The sequence below is a fragment of the Scyliorhinus canicula genome, chromosome 13 (genome assembly GCF_902713615.1).
Source record: "Scyliorhinus canicula chromosome 13, sScyCan1.1, whole genome shotgun sequence".
NCBI classification, from domain to species: Eukaryota; Metazoa; Chordata; class Chondrichthyes; order Carcharhiniformes; family Scyliorhinidae; genus Scyliorhinus; species Scyliorhinus canicula.
This window is the reverse complement of record NC_052158.1, coordinates 14369468-14388214: the sequence shown is the minus strand read 5'-3', so window position 1 is coordinate 14388214 and position 18747 is coordinate 14369468. Positions and strand designations below refer to the sequence as shown.

General features: G+C 49.5%; 1 protein-coding gene across 5 annotated transcripts in view; it reads right to left on the bottom strand.

The window, feature by feature from the left end:
* LOC119975514 (large proline-rich protein BAG6-like) overlaps positions 1 to 18747 on the bottom strand; it is a 99321-nt gene that overhangs the window by 20584 nt on the left and 59990 nt on the right. For 3 of the 5 annotated variants that reach the window (XM_038815289.1, XM_038815292.1, XM_038815291.1), the window contains 8 exons: positions 17709 to 17955; positions 17329 to 17394; positions 12061 to 12165; positions 6146 to 6258; positions 5602 to 5710; positions 3184 to 3494; positions 2263 to 2557; positions 1463 to 1632 (listed from right to left, as the gene is read on the bottom strand). In XM_038815289.1, coding sequence (XP_038671217.1) covers positions 1463 to 1632; positions 2263 to 2557; positions 3184 to 3494; positions 5602 to 5710; positions 6146 to 6258; positions 12061 to 12165; positions 17329 to 17394; positions 17709 to 17955 — 1416 coding nt within the window. The remainder of the gene's footprint in view (positions 1 to 1462; positions 1633 to 2262; positions 2558 to 3183; positions 3495 to 5601; positions 5711 to 6145; positions 6259 to 12060; positions 12166 to 17328; positions 17395 to 17708; positions 17956 to 18747) is intronic. The other 2 variants (XM_038815290.1, XM_038815293.1) reach the window with 1 other exon arrangement.

Here is an 18747-nt window from a genome sequence, read left to right as displayed (position 1 = left end):
AGGAGAGCCAGAGGGTGGGAGGGAAGGAGAGCCAGAGGGAACGAGAGCCAGAGGGTGGGAGGGAGGAGAGCCAGAGGGTGGGAGGGAGGAGAGCCAGAGGGCGGGAGGGAAGGAGAGCCAGAGGGTGGGAGGCAAGGAGAGCCAGAGGGCGGGAGGGAAGGAGAGCCAGAGGGCGGGAGGGAAGGAGAGCCAGAGGGCGGGAGGGAAGGAGAGCCAGAGGGCGGGAGGGAAGGAGAGCCAGAGGGTGGGAGGGAAGGAGAACCAGAGGGCGGGAAGGGAAGGAGAGCCAGAGGGCGGAAGGGAAGGAGAGCCAGAGGGCGGGAGGGAAGGAGAGCCAGAGGGAGGGAGGGAAGGAGAGCCAGAGGGAGGGAGGGAAGGAGAGCCAGAGGGCGGGAAGGGAAGGAGAGCCAGAGGGAAGGAGAGCCAGAGGGCGGGAGGGAAGGAGAGCCAGAGGGAGGGAGGGAAGGAGAGCCAGAGGGAGGGAGGGAAGGAGAGCCAGAGGGAGGGAGGGAAGGAGAGCCAGAGGGAGGGAGGGAAGGAGAGCCAGAGGGAAGGAGAGCCAGAGGGCGGGAGGGAAGGAGAGCCAGAGGGCGGGAGGGAAGGAGAGCCAGAGGGGGGAGGGAAGGAGAGCCAGAGGGCGGGAGGGAAGGAGAGCCAGAGGGCGGGAGGGAAGGAGAGCCAGAGGGCGGGAGGGAAGGAGAGCCAGAGGGCGGGAGGGAAGGAGAGCCAGAGGGCGGGAGGGAAGGAGAGCCAGAGGGAGGGAGGGAAGGAGAGCCAGAGGGAGGGAGGGAAGGAGAGCCAGAGGGCGGGAGGGAAGGAGAGCCAGAGGGCGGGAGGGAAGGAGAGCCAGAGGGCGGGAGGGAAGGAGAGCCAGAGGGCGGGAGGGAAGGAGAGCCAGAGGGCGGGAGGGAAGGAGAGCCAGAGGGAGGGAGGGAAGGAGAGCCAGAGGGCGGGAAGGGAAGGAGAGCCAGAGGGAAGGAGAGCCAGAGGGCGGGAGGGAAGGAGAGCCAGAGGGCGGGGAGGGAAGGAGAGCCAGAGGGAAGGAGAGCCAGAGGGCTGGATGGAAGGAGAGCCAGAGGGCTGGATGGAAGGAGAGCCAGAGGGCTGGATGGAAGGAGAGCCAGAGGGAGCGAGAATTATTTTTAAAAATAAATTTACAGTACCCAATTAATTTTTTCCAATTAAGCGGCAATTTAGCGTGGCCAATCCACCCACTCTGCACATTTTTGGGTTGTGGGTGCGAAACTCACGCAGACACGGGGAGAATGTGCAAACTCCACACAGACAGTGACCCAGAGCCGGGATCGAACCTGGGATCTCAGCGCCGTGAGGCAGCTGTGCTAACCACTAGGCCACCGTGCTGCCCACGAGAATTAACAGTGATGATGGTGCAGAGAAAGAGTGAGGAGAGGGGGGAGGGGGAAGGTGGAAAGAGAAGAGAGAGAGAAAGACCCCTGCTTACCCGGATATTCTGCTCTGTCGGCTCCTGGTTGTTGAGGTACTGCTCGCGGAAGAAGCAGTTGAGCTGCGGTTGGATGCGTTGCAGTGGCTGGAACTGGCCGTGCAGCAGCATGATCATGTCCACCATAGAGAAATTCTGGCATATGAGGGACAGCAGATCGCCGAAGAATCCTGCCAAGCAGAGGAGTAACATAAGAAAATCTGATCCAAGGTAATTGAGACAGAAACACATGGGGCGGCAGGCGAGGTGAAGAGTATAAAATGAGATCAAAAGATAACACGGTACTTTTCCCAAAGACCAACAGCGTCAAAGGAGAAATGTACAAACATGGATGGATAAAGGCACTTATAGAACATAGAACAGTACAGCACAGAACAGGCCCTTCGGCCCTCAATGTTGTGCCGAGCCATGATCACCCTACTCAAACCCACGTATCCACCCTATACCCGCAACCCAACAATCCCCCCTTAACCTTACTTTTATTAGGACACTACGGGCAATTTAGCATGGCCAATCCACCTAACCCGCACATCTTTGGACTGTGGGAGGAAACCGGAGCACCCGGAGGAAACCCACGCACACAGGGGGAGGACGTGCAGACTCCACACAGACAGTGACCCAGCCGGGAATCGAACCTGGGATCCTGGAGCTGTGAAGCATTTATGCTAACCACCATGCTACCCTGCTGCCCCTTCAAAGCTCAAAAAGGTGTGAGCTCATAACCGTCAGGATAACTGAGTGAAATCCCCATACATTGATTAAATTGAACGGATGGTCAGTACAGTAAGCGGTAAACGTACCTAAAGCTCCGTCTACTCCTGGCTCGAAGATGTTGCTGGTACCGCTGAGCCGCTGGATAAAATCGGCGATGCTCTCCGTGCTGCCCTGCTGTGCGTTCAGTGAGCCCATCATGGAGGACAGCACACCCTGCACCACGCTGGTGAAGAACTCCGGCGTCAGGGTGTCGGCTCCCGCCTGCTGCCTGTTGACCCGTTCCTGGCTTGGCTGCGACTGGGGTGGAGGGGCAGCCTGAGCCGTCGGCTGGGGGGCAGCTTGAGGAGTTGGCTGGGGCATCGCCGCAGCTCCCTGGGCCGCCTTAAGGGCAGAGAACACAAGATGAAGAGAAATGAGTCGCGGGCATGAAAACAAGCAGATAAATGAACCGGTCACATCTGAGCACCTCTGCGCCGTCCTTTGACATCGAACTCTGGCTCAGAATAAGTGGGCACTCTGACCGAGAGGTCAGACATGGTGTTTCCATCCACATGCCTGAGAATCGGTTCTATCGAAGCCAACAAGACCTAATAGAGAGCCAGGCGTATAATGAGCACGTGCTTTTACTCCACCTCCACTTGCTGAAGAAGTATTTCAATGTATGCAATTCACAGGGGAAGTTTAGAGAGATTTACTCTGGGCTGGCTTCCCACTTGAACCACAAGGCGAAGGATAACTGGACTAGTTTCTGTTTGCGAGGCAGGAAGCGTAAGGACACAACATGCTCAAATCACTGTGAGTGGGCTCCACGCTTTGTCCCTCGCTTGGGTAACAGCACCGCAGAAACACTTGGAATGACACAGCAGAGCAGGCCGTTTGGGCTCCGGTGTCTGTGCTGATCTTTGTCAGCGCTATGCAGACAGTCCCCACTCCCACACCGTCAACAGCCCTTTACCCGCACAGTCCAACCAAGGGCCGCTCCCCCTTCCCCGCGCGTGATCACCCACCTGCAGAAACTCGGACATCCCTTGCACAAAGGCCGGCATCCCCGGCAGAGTCACAGTGATGGTCGGCGAGCCCATGCTGGCCACGCCGCCAGGGCCGGCTGCTCCCAGGAGGTTCCCCAGGAGCTGCGAGAACTGGGCGTCGGGTGGGGGCTGGCCATTACTGTCGGCCGTGGCCGAGGAGGTGGTTCCGGTGGAGTTGGTGGTCGAGGTGGGGTTTTGGCCCGCCGTGGCGGAGGTAGTGGTGGCCGAGGCAGCTGTCGTACTGGTGCCGGTGGCTGCTGAGGAGCCGGTGTCGGTAGCGGTGGGCTGGGCTGCAGGAAGAGAGAAAGAGAGAATTATAAAAACTCGTCAGGTAAACTCTGCCGTATAAAAACCTTCATGAATTTGTTGGATATTACAGAAACCTATGGAAGAACGTTTGCACAGCAACAGGCCTTTGTCCCCCACCAAGGGTGTTTCTCTGCACTGACAATCCTGGTAAGATTGCCTATAGAGAAAAGGTTAAAAACAGGCTAGAGTGTGAAAAGAAACACTTCAGACTGGAAAGAGTTTCTCAATGTGATCCACTTTGGCTGCAGTCTTTGTCAGACAGGAGATGGCCAGGCAGGAACTCTCTAGCACTTTATTTAACGAGAAGAGGTTGCTGCCATCAGCCTCAGACACCAACACACTCTGCGTCATTCAACCGTTCATCTCTAGGACAGCTCGACTGCTCTCACTTGTCACGGCTCATGCGTTTTTTTTTGTTTCTACTTAGCTCGTGCACATATTTTAACCCTGGCTTCTTAATCAACCACTTTAAAATCACTTATAATCTTGAAACCTTTCTGGTGTAATTTGTGACTCCTGAACCAAAACCCTGGAGAGAGAAAGAATGAATAAAAGTATATATTGTATTGTATGTATTGGGTGCAGTAGAAGCCTGGGTTAGAGTGTGTATATCTGCTGCAGTAATATTTTTTAACACACTGGTTTAAAAGAAAGACAGGCACTGTGGCTGCAGAAAGCGCAATTTAGTTGCTGTAAAAGTGAGATCATCATTATTTCAAACCACGCTTATGTTCACCGACCTGCTCAAAGCTCGGGGGGAGGGTATTGGAGGGAGGTGTTCAGGGTAATGTCGAAGGTGGTATATGTGAGGTTTGAGCCGGGTTCTCTGGAGGCCATATTCGGGGTATTAGATCGGCCGGGATTGGAAGTGGGTGCGGAGGCAGATGTCTCGCTGATCGCCCGAAGGCGGATCCTGTTGGGGTGGGGGTCAGTTTCCCCACCCTGTGCCCCCTCGGGTATCGGATCGGCTGGGATTGGAAGTGGGTGCGGAGGCAGATGTCTCGCTGATCGCCCGAAGGCGGATCCTGTTGGGGTGGGGGTCAGTTTCTCCACCCAGTGCCCTGGTGTGGCGGGCACTTGAAAAGGTGAAATTTGAGTTGAGGGGAAGGATTCTACAATTCATGGGCTTTGTTATTATGCACTTTCAAGGATTGGATGACATTGAACAGTAAGAGGGTTGGGGGGGGGGGGGGGGGGGGGGTGTTGGACTGCGCATGTTGTTAGTGACTATGTATGTGTGGATGGAGGATTCCTGAATCCTTTGATGTTTGTATTTAAAATGTTTGTGGGTTGGTGGGAGTGAGGAATTGTTGGCCAGGGGACTGACATTGTATTCGTTACCGTTGTTTGTTGGTGGGTGTAGATTTGGATGAAAATGTGAACAAGGAGAATAAAAATATATATTTTTTAATGTTCACTGACCTGCTGAAAGGGCACTCCACCCAAGTCCACTCCCCTCCCTATCCCACTAACCCTTTAACCTCACCTACACACCTTTGAACACAAAGGGGCAATATAAAACGGCCAATCCACCTAACCTGCAAATCTTTGGACTGTGGAAGGAAACTGGAGCACCCGGAGGAAATCAAACAGACACGGGGAGAAACTTCACTGTTGCCCAAGGCCGGAATGGAACCTGGGTCCCTGGCGCTGTATGGTAACAGTGTTAACCACTGTGCTGCTGTGTCTCACCTTCCATTATATTAACCCCATCTTTTCATTAATGGCCCGCCACCACTCCCTCCATGACTGTCTTCCCATAGCAGCCCCTGCCCCATCCCCCAAAAGAACCTTTCCACAGCAGCGCCCCCAACTACTCTTCTTCCCTAACAGCTAGCATCCACCTGAATGCAAAATGGTGGAAATAACTGGGCAGTGCTGTACAGAGACTTCACCTGGAGGTCAGCCTCTTCGGCGACGCCTTCTCCCCTCACCGTCGCAGAGTGCCAGGCTGTACTGTCCCGAGAACGGGGCTCAACCAGGAAACCTCTCGTGCTGGTGATTTCACCAATCTGATGCCAAGATAATAAATCAACGAGACAGCACAGAGCAAGGGACTGCCACACCCTGTGACAATAAGGTACTTACTAAAGACAACAGGCTGCATCAGAAGTTGTCCAACCAGTCCAGTGATCATCTGAGCGAGAGAGGCAGGGCCAGGGCTGGCACCAGGATCAGGAGCAGGGCCTGGAGGAACCTGGAGTAGAACAGAAGGTGCAGAAAGTGGGCTACATATCTACTGTAAAGGAAGCACTCAAGAAACAAGACAACTGTAATACGTCCATAGCTTGTGCCCTTAATAAATCCCTCCTGGGCGCAATTACAAGTTACATGTTGTCGGATTTCTGCTCGCTGATGGTTCTTTTATGATCTGCCAGCTATTGTTATACTTGTTCCACCTGAGGATTGAGAGATGGCTGCAAAGCGCAAGAGGGGGAAAGAAGGAGCGTGAGAGCGCACAGATGTTACACGATATTATCTGGATTTTGAGACAGGTTCTGTACTTTCATTGCCCCCGTTAAAACAATCCGGTTGGATAAGATTGCTTGCCTTGCAGAAACTTTCATGTTGGAAATGGACATGTGACTTTACTGTGCCTCTTGTGCTTTTGCTATTTCTGTTTTTACGTTACCTGCGTGCCGGGTTGTGGTCCTGATGCCGGCTGGGTCTGTCGTGGGGGAGGTGGCGGCGGTCTGGTAATCACCACTCGGGCCGGTGAAGGTTGAAATCCGGGAACCTGTTGCCCTGTTGGGGGAAAAGGCAAAAAAATGAACGAGTGAGACAGCATGAGGAAAATCCAAGGCTGGAACTATTCATGCCAGCGGGATATTCCGGCCCCACCAACAGCGCACATCCACCGCGTGTGTACGCCAGATTCAACAGGAAACCCCGCTGACACCGGCGGGGTCAGAAGGTTCAACCACTGGCCAATAGTGGGCCTCTGCCCCCGGCAGAGAGACAAGTGGCAGGTTGGGTGGTAAATCCTGCCCCATATGTCCGGGCTGAAGTGCAACACCAGCTCTTCCGTGCATAATACAGCAGCCTCTCTTTATTCAATGCCACCCGCTCTATTTGCCACTGACCAGATTAGCACAGGAGCCACACATCCACTGGGAGGAGCTCCAAATCAGATAACACACCAAGATAATGATCAGGATATAGTGAGTTGGTCTGACATGGAATTGTGAAAAATACCTAAAAAATAATCACAGTTGTATATGTGTTGACGACTAACACTCAACTTCCTTTCACTTAACAGAGTTGGCTGAGGTGCATCAGTTCTTGCTGACTCCGAAGAATAGAAAAACAGAAAATTAGGGCGCACGGTTGCACAGTGATTAGCGCAGTTGCACTCCCAGCTTGGGTCACTGTCTGTGCGGAGTCTGCACGTTCTCCCCTTGTGTGCGTGAGTTTCCTCCGGGTGCTCCGGTTTCCGCCCACAGTCCAAAGATGTGCAGGTTAGGTGGATTGGCCATACCAAATTGCCCTTAGTGTTCAAAAAGGTTGGGTGGGGTTAATGGGTTACAGGGATAGGGTGGAGGTGTGGGCTTGGGTAGGGTGCTCTTTCCAAGGGCCGGTGCAGACTCGATGGGCTGAATGGCGTCTTTCTGCACTGTAAATTATATGGAAGACAAGACAGGCCGGAGAATACTCAGCAGGCCAGGCAACTTCTGTGGGCAGAGAAACAGTGGTCATGTGTCAGGTCTTTGTCTGTGACCTTTCATGCATTCTTCATGGATCTGATGGAAGGTCACAGACCTGAACAGTTAACTCCGCTTCTCTGTCCACTGAAGCTGCCCGACCTGCAGAGTATTTTCTGTTCTTATTTCAGATTTCCAGTAACTGCAGTTGTTTGCTTTTACTGATCTCCACTGATCCCACCCACCAATAGCAGGAGGGGCGAGAAGTTGTTTTTTGTTCAGTTGTTCTACTGTTGCTGAACCTGCTCCTCAGTAATAGTCCGATGGTTTCGGAACTGGTTATTTTAATCGATTTGATGTGCCCATTTTCGTTTGAAACGGCACCAGCACCAGAAACATCAAATGTCAGCCTCGCATAGGTGGCAACGCCCAGGTCAGGGTAGGGAGCAGCATTGCATCAAGCAGTTGAGGCTCCTTCATTAAATGTTTTTAAGATAAAGATAGATAGTTTTTTGAAGAATAAAGGGATTAAGGGTTATGGTGTTCGGGCTGGAAAGTGGAGCCGAGTCCACAAAAGATCAGACATGATCTCATTGAATGGCGGAGCAGGCTCGAGGGGCCAGATGGCCTACTCCTGCTCCTAGTTCTTATGCGGTGCCATTCTTTGAAGGACACTGCCTGCTCTTATAGTTCTGGCAAACTCTAAAAATCTGGATGTGCTTTTCGCAGGCACATAGCGAGTTCTTCTAGTGCCCTGTCAAATATTATTATTAATAATAATAATAATAATAATAATCGCTTATTGTCACAAGTAGGCTTCAATTAAGTTACTGCTAACAGATTGACTGTTCAATCACCTACGTGCAGTCTGCGGGCACTTGCTGTGCTCCCAAGCATGTGGATTACTGAATGACTGGAGAACACAGTACTTGGTAAACAGAGTGCTTCAGCAACATCAGCTCAGAACTGTTGAGCTGGAGCCCTAACTGCAGACACTGTGGATACCAGGGAGTGGGAGGGATACCTGGACACTTTGTTCGGCAAGGCAGTCACATCCCTTAGGTTAAGAAAGAACTTTAGAGTTAGTCAATGGTCAAGGACAGGAGCGTGTGACTATAAATCAGGCAGATACAGGAGTCGTGGGTGGAGTGATGGAGGAGCCTGGACCCTCGACTTTGACTTAAGTACGATGCACTTGATATTTGCTTGGATGAGGACAAGGGCTGTAGTGTAGATCTGCAAACTGACTACAGCACCATAGGTGCTTGTGGCTATTCAAGGAGGGAGGGGGTGGAAAGGAACGTGGTAGGGATAGCTGACAATACAGTAAGGGCGATATTGTTTTTTCTGCATCTGTAACCGGGAGCAGCAAAGGTTGTGCTGCCCTCCCATTGCAGGAATTAAGGACATCTCCGTGTAGGCTGGAGATGAACGTGTAGTGGGAAAGGGAGAATCCAGTTATTGTGGTCCATGTGAGAAGCAATGACAGACTAGAATACGTTCTGTGGAGAGAATTGGAGGGGGTAGGGTCCAAATTAACATGCAGAGCCTCCCAAGGTTTGGATTATTACTTGAACCACGGACCAATTGGTACAAGGTCAAGCAGATTGGACAATTAAATACCTGGCTCAAAGTGTGGCGTGAGAATGTGGGGTTTTGATTGATGGGGGACTGGCACCAACAGTGGAAAAGCGGGAGTGACTCTCTGTTGAGGGATGGCATCATTGTCCTGGCAAATCGTTTCACTAGGGCTGTGGACAGGCCTTAAACTAATGTGGGGGCAGTTGGACAAGATGAAGGAAGATTTAGAAATATAAAGAGAAAAATGGCGGTGGTGGCATCGTGGTATCGTCACTGAACTAGTAATCCAGAGATCCAGGGTCATGCTCTCAAGGCCCTGGTTCGAAACTCACCGTGGCGGATGGTGAAATTTGAATTCAGTGAAAATCAGGGGCGGGATTCTCCGAACCTCAGCGCCTAAATCGCGCTCAGCGCGGGGGCGGAGAATGGGGCGTCAGACCCGCCATTGGGTCAGACGGCTTCCCGCGATTCTCTGTGGACCAGTCAGGGGCCATTGAAAGAGGCCGCCATGGCGATTCTCAGCTGGCCGAGTTCCCACCAGCGTGGTTCCCTCATGGTTCCACCTGGCGGGCACTCGGAGTGGTGGATGTGGACATAGTCCGCGGCTGCCCTGGTAGGGGGGTCCGTCACCGCGCTGGGGGGGGGGGGGGGGGAGACGGCTAGGGTTCCAATCGGGGGCCACACCGATTGGCCGGGGGGGGGGGGGGCTGTATTGGTGTTGGAGCGGCTTGCTGTGTGGGTCCGCCATGTTGCGCGGGGCCACCGGCCGCATGCACGGACCCGTGGCCAGAAGTGCAGGGCCCCGAATCGGCAGCCGGAGCTGCGTGGAGTACTCCGGGGCCCTGCAAGCCCCCTTCAAAACGGAGAATCACTCTGGACTTTCTCCAGGAAAGTCCAGAGTTATTTGTGCCAGTTTTCTCGCGGGCGTGGGGGACATAGCCCCATTATCAAGATAATTCTGCCCCTGGAATTTAAAAGTCTAATAATGAACATGAAACCATTGCCTGCCCCCCCCCCCCCCCCCCCCCCCACCAACACATTCCCTGCATGTGACTCCAGGCCCACAGCAATGTGGCTGACTGTTAAACGCCCAGTGAACAATTAGGGATGGGCAATAAGTGCTGGGGATGCCCACATCCCACGAACAATTTTTTGAAAACCAAACGACACAGCAATTTGGCCAAAGACAAACAGAACAGGACAGAATTTAGTTATGATAGTCTGTTAATAAATCACACAAAGAAATAAAATGAATGATAAGATAACTTGTGGCACAAATAGAGATAAATGGTTGCAAGGTGACCAAGGTTGAGAAATACATTCTCCAAGGCATACACAACATTTCAATAACTCAAGACAGAATGAAAAAGGAATACTCCTGATAGTGAAGGTGATACAAGAGCAGCAGTAAGAATTAGCATGTCTGGAAGTTGCGAATGAGTGTTTGGAGACTAAGAATTACAAGGAGCAGAGAACACTGGTGGGAGTATTTTATAGGTCTCCTAACTATAGTTACATTGTCGGACAGCACCTTAAGCAAGAAATAATTGGGGATTGAACAATAGACTGGGCAAATCAAATTGGCAAAGATAATCTGGTCGAGGGATTTGTAGCATCCTTTCGTGACAATTCCCTGAAATAACGCATTATGAAATCAACTAAGGATAAAAGCTCATTTAGATCCAATAATATGCAATGAGGCAGGTTTAGTTAATAATCTCACGGCATGGGGCGCAGGGGCGGCACGGTGGCTAGCACTGCAGCTTCATAGTGCCATGAACCTGAGTTCAAATCCAACTATGAATCACTGTCTGTGTGCAGTTTGCGCTTTGTCCCCAGGTCCCCTTCTGGAGAATTTAGAACAGTCTGAGAATAGATGCTTAGTCTCTTGGGACTGATGGAAGGAGAAATTCCTTCACCCATTGTAACTGTGTACTCCCAGAGGGCTGTGGATGCGCTACACTGAGTATATTTAAGGCTGAAACAGAGAGACTATTGGACTCTGAAGGAACTACAGGATATAGGAAGGAGGTGGGAAAGTGGAGTTGAAACTGAAGATCAGTCACGTTCATACCTAATGATACCTAACCGCGTGGTCTACCCCTGCTCCTTACGGTTTTGCAAGTGGGTCTTACGCTGGCCTACATGCCAAGTGATTGTTGCAACATCCCTGTGATACCTAATTGGGGCTAAAGGTAATGCCAAACATTAGAGATTTCCCCCCCCCCCCTGCTTATTGTGCTGTGAACTGCAATGTGAAACACTCCACACCCAAACTCTTAAAATGTCCTTTCGGAAATTAAAAATTATAATTTCACAATGATGACAGAAGTTCCATAATTACTCAATTACTTCCTATCCCATTAGATTGTACAATAGATGCTGACTCAGAAACTATTTTCCCATGTGCTCTCACTGGACATCCCGCGAGCGATTTACATCAACCCTTCACAGTGCAGTTTAATGCATATGCTGTGCATTTGTGAGTGTCTTATAATGACGACAGCAATCCTTCAACCAATTATGCCAGTGCTGCCCAATTTAACCCCAGTTTTTTTCCCCATAACACAGCAACAGTCCTCTTCAAGTACATGTCCGAATGACTTTTGAAAGTTACTGCAGAATACGATTCCATCTCAGGTAGTGTTCCAGATGCTGTGTGAAAGAATTTCCCCTCTAATTCTATTCCAATTATTTTAAACCTATGACTTCGGGTGACCGATTTGCTTGCCAGATTAAAAACTGTTTTGACCGACTGAGTTTTGAATACCACTTCTAGTTCTGCCCCCCAGCTTCTCGGGTCCAAAGAGGACAATCCTAACTCCTCCAATCTTTTCATGCAACTAAATTCTCTCAGCCATGGCATCATCCAGGTGCAATGAATGAAGGAGATGGTGTTGCATTTTATTGTTAAGCATTGCTTAACCAGTAATTGTAAGCTATTTGCTTTCATGAGGTTAAAAATTAGTTGAACACTTTGTTAATAATAAAGTGTGTTTAAATACACCATATCCCTATTTGTGCGTGGAATCACTCCTGGGGCAAAGTGTCCTTTCCTCACAGGCTTACAAATTAAATTAAATATTGGGCTTTCTGTCCGGTAACCTAGCAACTGCTGTGTTCTTGTCCCGGATTGTAAGACTTGCAACCTTCCACCTCACTGGGCCTCGGCATCTTTCCCAAAATTGGACCGATTCACCAGTTGAGGGCTAGCCAGAGACTCGTCATGGTTTAGCCCAATGCCACCACTTTGGTAGTCGGCCCCCGCCCCCATTGCAAAGTCAAGTATCATGTTTCGTTTCAGGCGAATGCTCCGCCACTGTACCTGAGTTTGCACCGGCTGCTGCCATAGCCTGCTGGGTAATCTGTTGCATGATGGTCTGCATGAATTCGGGTGTTATCCCTGGGATCTGAATGTGGGGCACGGCACCTGAACAAGAAAAGATGACACTGACGTTAGAGGTCATTCTCAGGGTGTAACATTTGCACATTAACAAACAATACATCCTTACAGTGTAAAGCTTTCATTGCAGACGTTTAGCAGCAAGTTGTACTTCTATTGTGCCTTTTAACATGTAAAACAATGGCGATCGTCATACATGATTTCAAACAGAAGGAGATATTAGAACACGTGACCAAAGTCCTGGTCAAAGAGGTAGGTGTAAAGCTGCATTGTAACGAGGAAAAGAGTGAGGTAGCGGGGTGGCAAGGCTTAGGTAGGGAATCCAGGATTTAGGCTTTAGACAGCAGAAGGCAAGGCACCAATGATGGGGTTATTCCAGTAATTAAAATCTAGGATGAATTGGAGGGGACGTAGGGCGAAGCCCCTGAAGGATTGCTTGGCTGGAGAATGCTACAGAGATAGGGTGGGATGAAGCCATGTCGGTGCCTTTGAAAGGCGGGGGTGAGCGGAAGAACCTCAAACCAAATAAACAAGACAAATTCAACACGGAGGGGAAAAACCTCTAGGGTTATGGAAGTTCGTCATCCCAGTTTTGAGGTGAGGGATGGGTGGGTGGAAATGCGCTGACTTTACCAGAGCTCCATCCTTCCCTCCAAAGAGTCATCTTATTTTTATTCATGCAGGGTGACTGAGGAAGGGTTAGAATTAATCAGTATTACAGTCTTGGCATCAAAACCTTCTCTATAAAAAAAAAGAAACAGTCCTTCCTCGCACGTTTATTTCTAATATCAGTGAAGCCATCAATGTAATGTTAATACTAGGGACCCATCATTTGTGTGTGATTTTTTAAAATTGCTTTTTCATGCGACCTGGGTGTCGCTGGCAAGGCCTGCATTTATTGCCCAGCGCCAAGTGTCCTTGAGGAGGTGGTGCTGAGCCATCTTCTCGAGCTGCTTCAGTCCACCTGGTGTAGAAACACTCAACAGTGCTGTTAGGGAGGGAGTTCAGGATCATGATCGAGCAACAGTGAAGAAACGGTGATATATCTCCAGCTCACGATGGTGTATGGTTGAGAGGTGAACTTGCAGGGGGTGGAATTCTCAGGCTCCCGTTGCCTTTGCCCTGATAGCTGGTAGTGTGCTGTCAAAGGAGCCTTGGCAAGTTGCATCTTGCATACAATACACGCTGCTGCCACTGGAGGGAGTGAATGTTTAAGGTGGTGGGTTAGGTGCCAATCAAGTGGGCTGGACATGTCATGCTTCTTGAACGTATTGGAGCTGCACTCATCCAGATCAGCGGAGAGTATTCCTTCACACCCTCGACAGGCTTTGGGCAGTCACGAAATGAATTACTCACCGCAAACCTCCCAGCCTCTGGCCAGCTCACATAGCCACAGTATTTAAATGGCTAGTCAGTTTAGTGTCTACACAAGGGTAACACCCCAAGATGTTGATGGTGCAGGATTCAACATTGACTACCAAGGGGTGATGATTAGATTCTATCTTGTTGGAGATAGTCGTTGCCTGGCACTTGTGCAACCAGAAAGCTACTTGCCGTTCCTTTTCTGGCCTCATGTTGGAGCAAAGGTCATTGAATCATAGAACCATAGAATCCCTACAGAGCAAGAGGCCATTCAGCCCATCTGCATCAACCTTCTGAAAGAGCACCCTACCTACACCTACTCCCCCGCAACCCCACCCAACCTGCACGTCCTTGGACACTAAGGGGCAATTTTAGCATGGTCAATCCACCTAACCTACACATCTTTAAACTGTGGTAGGAAACCAAAGTACCTGGAGGAATCCCACACAGACACAGGGCGAATGTGCAGACTCCATACAAACAGTCACCCAAGGCTGGAATTTAACCCGGGTCCCTGGCACTGTGAGGCAGCAATGCTTACCACTGTGCACACTTGCTGAAGCGGCTGATGATGGCTGGGCCAAAGACACTAAAGAACCCTTGCAGCAATGTCTTGGGACTGAGATAATTGACCGCCAATCATCCTTCTTTGTACAGTTACGACTCAAACCAATGGAGATTCAAACTACCTTCAGTTTTGCTGGGACTCCTAGATACCATGGTAGGTGAAGGGCAGTTGATGCCGAGGGCAGCCCTGATCTACCCCTCTTGCATTCACCTTGTTTGTCCATGTTTTGATGAAGGCTGTAAAGAAGTCTGGAGCCGAACGCACTTGGTGGAACCCAAACTGTACATTGGTGAGCATGTTTCACTGTACTAGTGCCGCTTGACAACATAGTCAGTGGCATTTCCCATCACTTTTCTAATGATCAGGAACTGGCTGAGGGCAGCAAATGACCAGATTTATATTTGCTCTGTTTCTGATGGACAGGACATAGCTGGGCTCTATTTTCCAGACTGTCAGCAAGGTGCCTATGTTGTATCTGCACGGGAACAGTACAATGATTATTGGAAAGAAAGCAATGAAAAAGAATTCTGATTAAGTAGATAGCCTGGAGTTTTTTTCTGCTTCATTTCAGTTACCAAATCCAATGTGGGAAAGAACCAGACTAACAATTCACAAAGGTGCTGACAAGCTGGATTATCAGCACAGATAATAACAGAAGGTGTTGACTGAGAGGAATGTGTGCCTGACACCAGCACTGAATTGCATTTTCAGTGCAGTTGCAATCAGTAACTATTGGGTACTGGCCAGCAGTGTGTTTTTTATACTCATTCTTGGGCTTTGGAAGCCACTGGCCAGCATTCATTGCCCATCCCTAATTGCCTTCAAGAAGGTGGTGGGTGAGCCGCTTTCTCGAACAGCTGCAGTACACCCGCAGTGCTGTTAGGGAGGGAGTTCCAGGGTTTTGACCCAGTGACAATGAAGGAATACTAGTGAGGATGGTGAGTGGCTTGGAGGGGAACCTCCAGGTGCTAGTGTTCCCAGGTATTTGTCACCCTTGTCCTTCTCGATGTTAGACATCGTGAGTTTGGAAGGTGCTGTTTTAGGAGCCTTGCTAAGTTCCTGCAGTGTACCTTGCAGCTTGTACACACTGCTGCTACTATGTGTCAGTAGTCGAGGGAGCGGATGTAGAATAGTTTTAAGAAGGAGATAGATATATTGCTGATAGAAAAACGGGTTAAAGGAATATGGGGAACAGGTGGGGAGGTGGATTTGAGACCAGGAAGAGATCAGCAATGATCTGATTGAATGGCGGAGCAGGCTTGAAGGGCCGAATTGCCTAATTCTGCTCCTAATTCTTATGTTCCTAGAAGGTGTTGGATGGTGTCCCAATCAATATAGGCTTAGCTCTTTTGGCAATCTTATCCACCACTTCATTTGATCTAATACAATTTTTAACTTCTCGTTAGCCATGATTGGATCAGCTTTCCTGCTAGGATTTTTGTGCCTTAAAGGAACGTAAATTTGATGTAAACTATATACTCATTCTTTAAATGTTAGCCATTGTCTGGCCACCACCATACCTTTTAATGTAGTTTCCCAATCTACCACAGCCTACTTGCACTCATACCCTCATAGTTTCCTTTGTTTAGATTTAAGTCCCAAACTTTGGATTATAGTATGTTATATTATGGTCACTCTTTCCTAAAGGCTCCTTGACAATGAGATTATTAGTTAGCCCACTATCATTGCACAATACTAGGCCCAAAACAGCCTGTATTTTGGTTGGTTCCTCAGCATACAGTTCTTGAAAACCATCTTGTATATCATGCAGGAATTTATCCTCCACAGCATTAGTGTTAATTAGGTTCATTCAGTCTGTGTGTAGATTGAAGGTCCCATGATACCCTTGTCATATGAGCCTCTAATTTCCTGACTTATACTGTGCCCAATATTACCACTCCTGGTCTGTGGCCTACAAACACCTCCGACCAAAGTTTACTGTCCCTTTCTGTTTCTTAATTCCACCCAAACTGATTCTACATCTCGATTTTACGATCTGAGATCCTTTCTGACTTGTGTACTGATCTAATTCTTTATTAACAGTGTAACTCCACCTCCTTTTTCTTTTTTGCCTAGCCTTCCTAAACGCAAAATATCCTTAACATTCAGTCCCAGCCTCAGTCATCCTGAAGCCACGTTTCCATAAGGACAATTAGAGCCTATCTATTTACTTCTATTTGCGACATCAATTCATCTATCTGGTTGAGAATGCTGTGTGCAATCGGATATAGAGCCTTTAATTCTGTCTTATCATTTTCACAACTTCTAGCTTTGTATGCTGCCGCACTCTTAAGTCTGTATGCTCTGTCTCTGCTTCACACATTCTGATCATCAATCCCCTTATGACCTTGCTCTCTTGTGGTGCCCTCTCTCTTTAATTTATCTGATCTTCTTTCAATTGATCCCTCATTCGTACGTGAGTTTAATGCCCTTTCTACCACCCTAGCTATATGACTTGGCAGAGCACTGGTCCCAGCATGCTGCAGATGAAGGCTGCCCCAATAGTATAGCTCATATTTCCCCCAATCTTTGGCATCACAGCCAAATATTACATGGGCACAAAAATGTTCAATCTGAGATGAATCCAGGCAAAGATTAAGGGTTCCAAAGCTATACTTTGCGCTTGACCTGAACATTCACAGAACCCCTATAGTGCAGAAAGAGACCATTCTCCCATCCAGTCTGCACTGACTCTCCCTAGGCCCCGCCCTATCACCATAACCTCACCTAACGTTTGGACATGAAGGTGTAATTTAAAATGGCCAATCCACCTAACCTACACATTTTTGGGCTATGGGAGGAAACCACAGCTCCTGGGGAAACCAATGCAGACAGTGGAAGAATGTGCAAACTCCACACAGTCACCCGAGATCGGAATCAAATCCGGGTTCCTCCCACTGTGAGACAGCAGTGCAAACCTCTGTGCCACCATGCTGCCCAAACAATGGCGCCCACCATGGGGAAGTGACCTACAAACCCAATAATTCCCTACCACGCACGGCAGTTACTTGGTCATCTTTACCTCAAAAGATGAGAAGAACTTGCAAGGAGTACTTAACAGGTTGCCATGCACCCTGGAATACCCTGTGGTACATTTACTTATTCACCCAAGCCGAGGAATATTTTCATCCAAACCATCTAGAATACTAAACCAACTTTCTCCTCAGTTGCTGACAGCCCTCCAATGTTATCCAACTCTTTAAACAGTAAAGTGGAATTAATGTTCTGCAGTCATATGACTGCCTGAGCAAGGCCGATACCTGGTCCAGCATTCCCCGTTGCAGACGAGGCAGATGCAGAAGCATTCCCAGTCGTCGTCGCAGAATCTGTCCGAAGAAAGAAAAACAAAGGGAATAAAACAGCACCTTTCAGATACATTCAGTAAGATGCAGCTGATATGGGACAATGTCAAATAAGGCAAAAACATGACGAGGGGCCGAATGGGTTCATCAGTTTGCAATCAGCATGCCTCGTGTGAGAGCACGCAATGAGAGCGAAGCGGGAACAATTTTTTGCACACACATATCCCCTTGCCCTCACATCAGGACTTAAATTCATGCTCTGGAACAGTGTTGGGTCAAAGGCATCCAGAAGTTGCTGCCGGGCACCTTCTGAGCCCTTGCAGTACCGTGACCCCTACCTCCTTGTAGGTTCATCTGCATCATGACAACGGGCTCCATGGTTTGGTGCGTAATTCTGATGACCCGGGGGTGCGGGGTCTGGGTCTGCGATCCCTGGGTTTCTGGTGCCTCCCGTGACTCGGTGCCCTGCGGCGGAGCGGCAGGAGCGGCGTTGGCAGTCGGTGGGGCCGCCGTCTGCCCCTCGGCGGTGTGCTGCGTCCGGCTGCCGTTGGTGGTCATGGTGACTGTCGTTCCCACATTGATCTGCTGAAAGGACAAAATGTGGTAATTTTAGTATCGGGGAGCACAAGTGGCAGCTCAGCAAGGTTGTAGAATTACGCACATCTGAAGAAAGAAAGGTCCACCACCAACAGAAGCAACCGCCCCTGCCCCCCCCCCCCCCTCCCACCCCCAAATCTTAGGCACTCCATCTTTTTTTTATTTGTTCATGGGGTGTGGGTGTTACTGGCTGGACCAGCATTTATTGCCCAACTCTGAGGGCATTTAAGAGTCAACCAAATTGCTGTGGGTCTGGAGTCACATGTAGGCCAGATCAGGTCCCAAGGATGTTAATTAGTGAACCAGGCGGTTTTCTACAGCGATGGCCATCTCGAGACATTTAATTCCAGATTTTTTTTGCTCTATAAATTTCGAGTGCCCAATGATTTATTTCCAATTAAGGGGCAATTTAGCCTGGCCAATCCAGCTAACTTGCACATCTTTGAGTTGTGGGGGTGAAACCCACGCATACATGGGGAGAATGTGAAAACTCCACACGAACAGTGATCTGGTGTCGGGATCAAACCCAGGTCCTCAGCGCCGTGAGGCAGCAGTGCTAACCGCTGCGCCACCCTGCCGCCCCTCCAGATTTATTTTTTTTAAAAATTGAATTCAAATTTCACCATCTGCCCGAATGACTGAGTCACTGGATTTCTATCCAGCAGCAATATCCCTATGCCACTGCCTCTCCTTGGATGGAGGGACACACACCAGCAGTCACTGTCCCAGGATAATGGGTTGACCATTTAAGACTGAGATGAGGGGAAAGATCTCCATAGC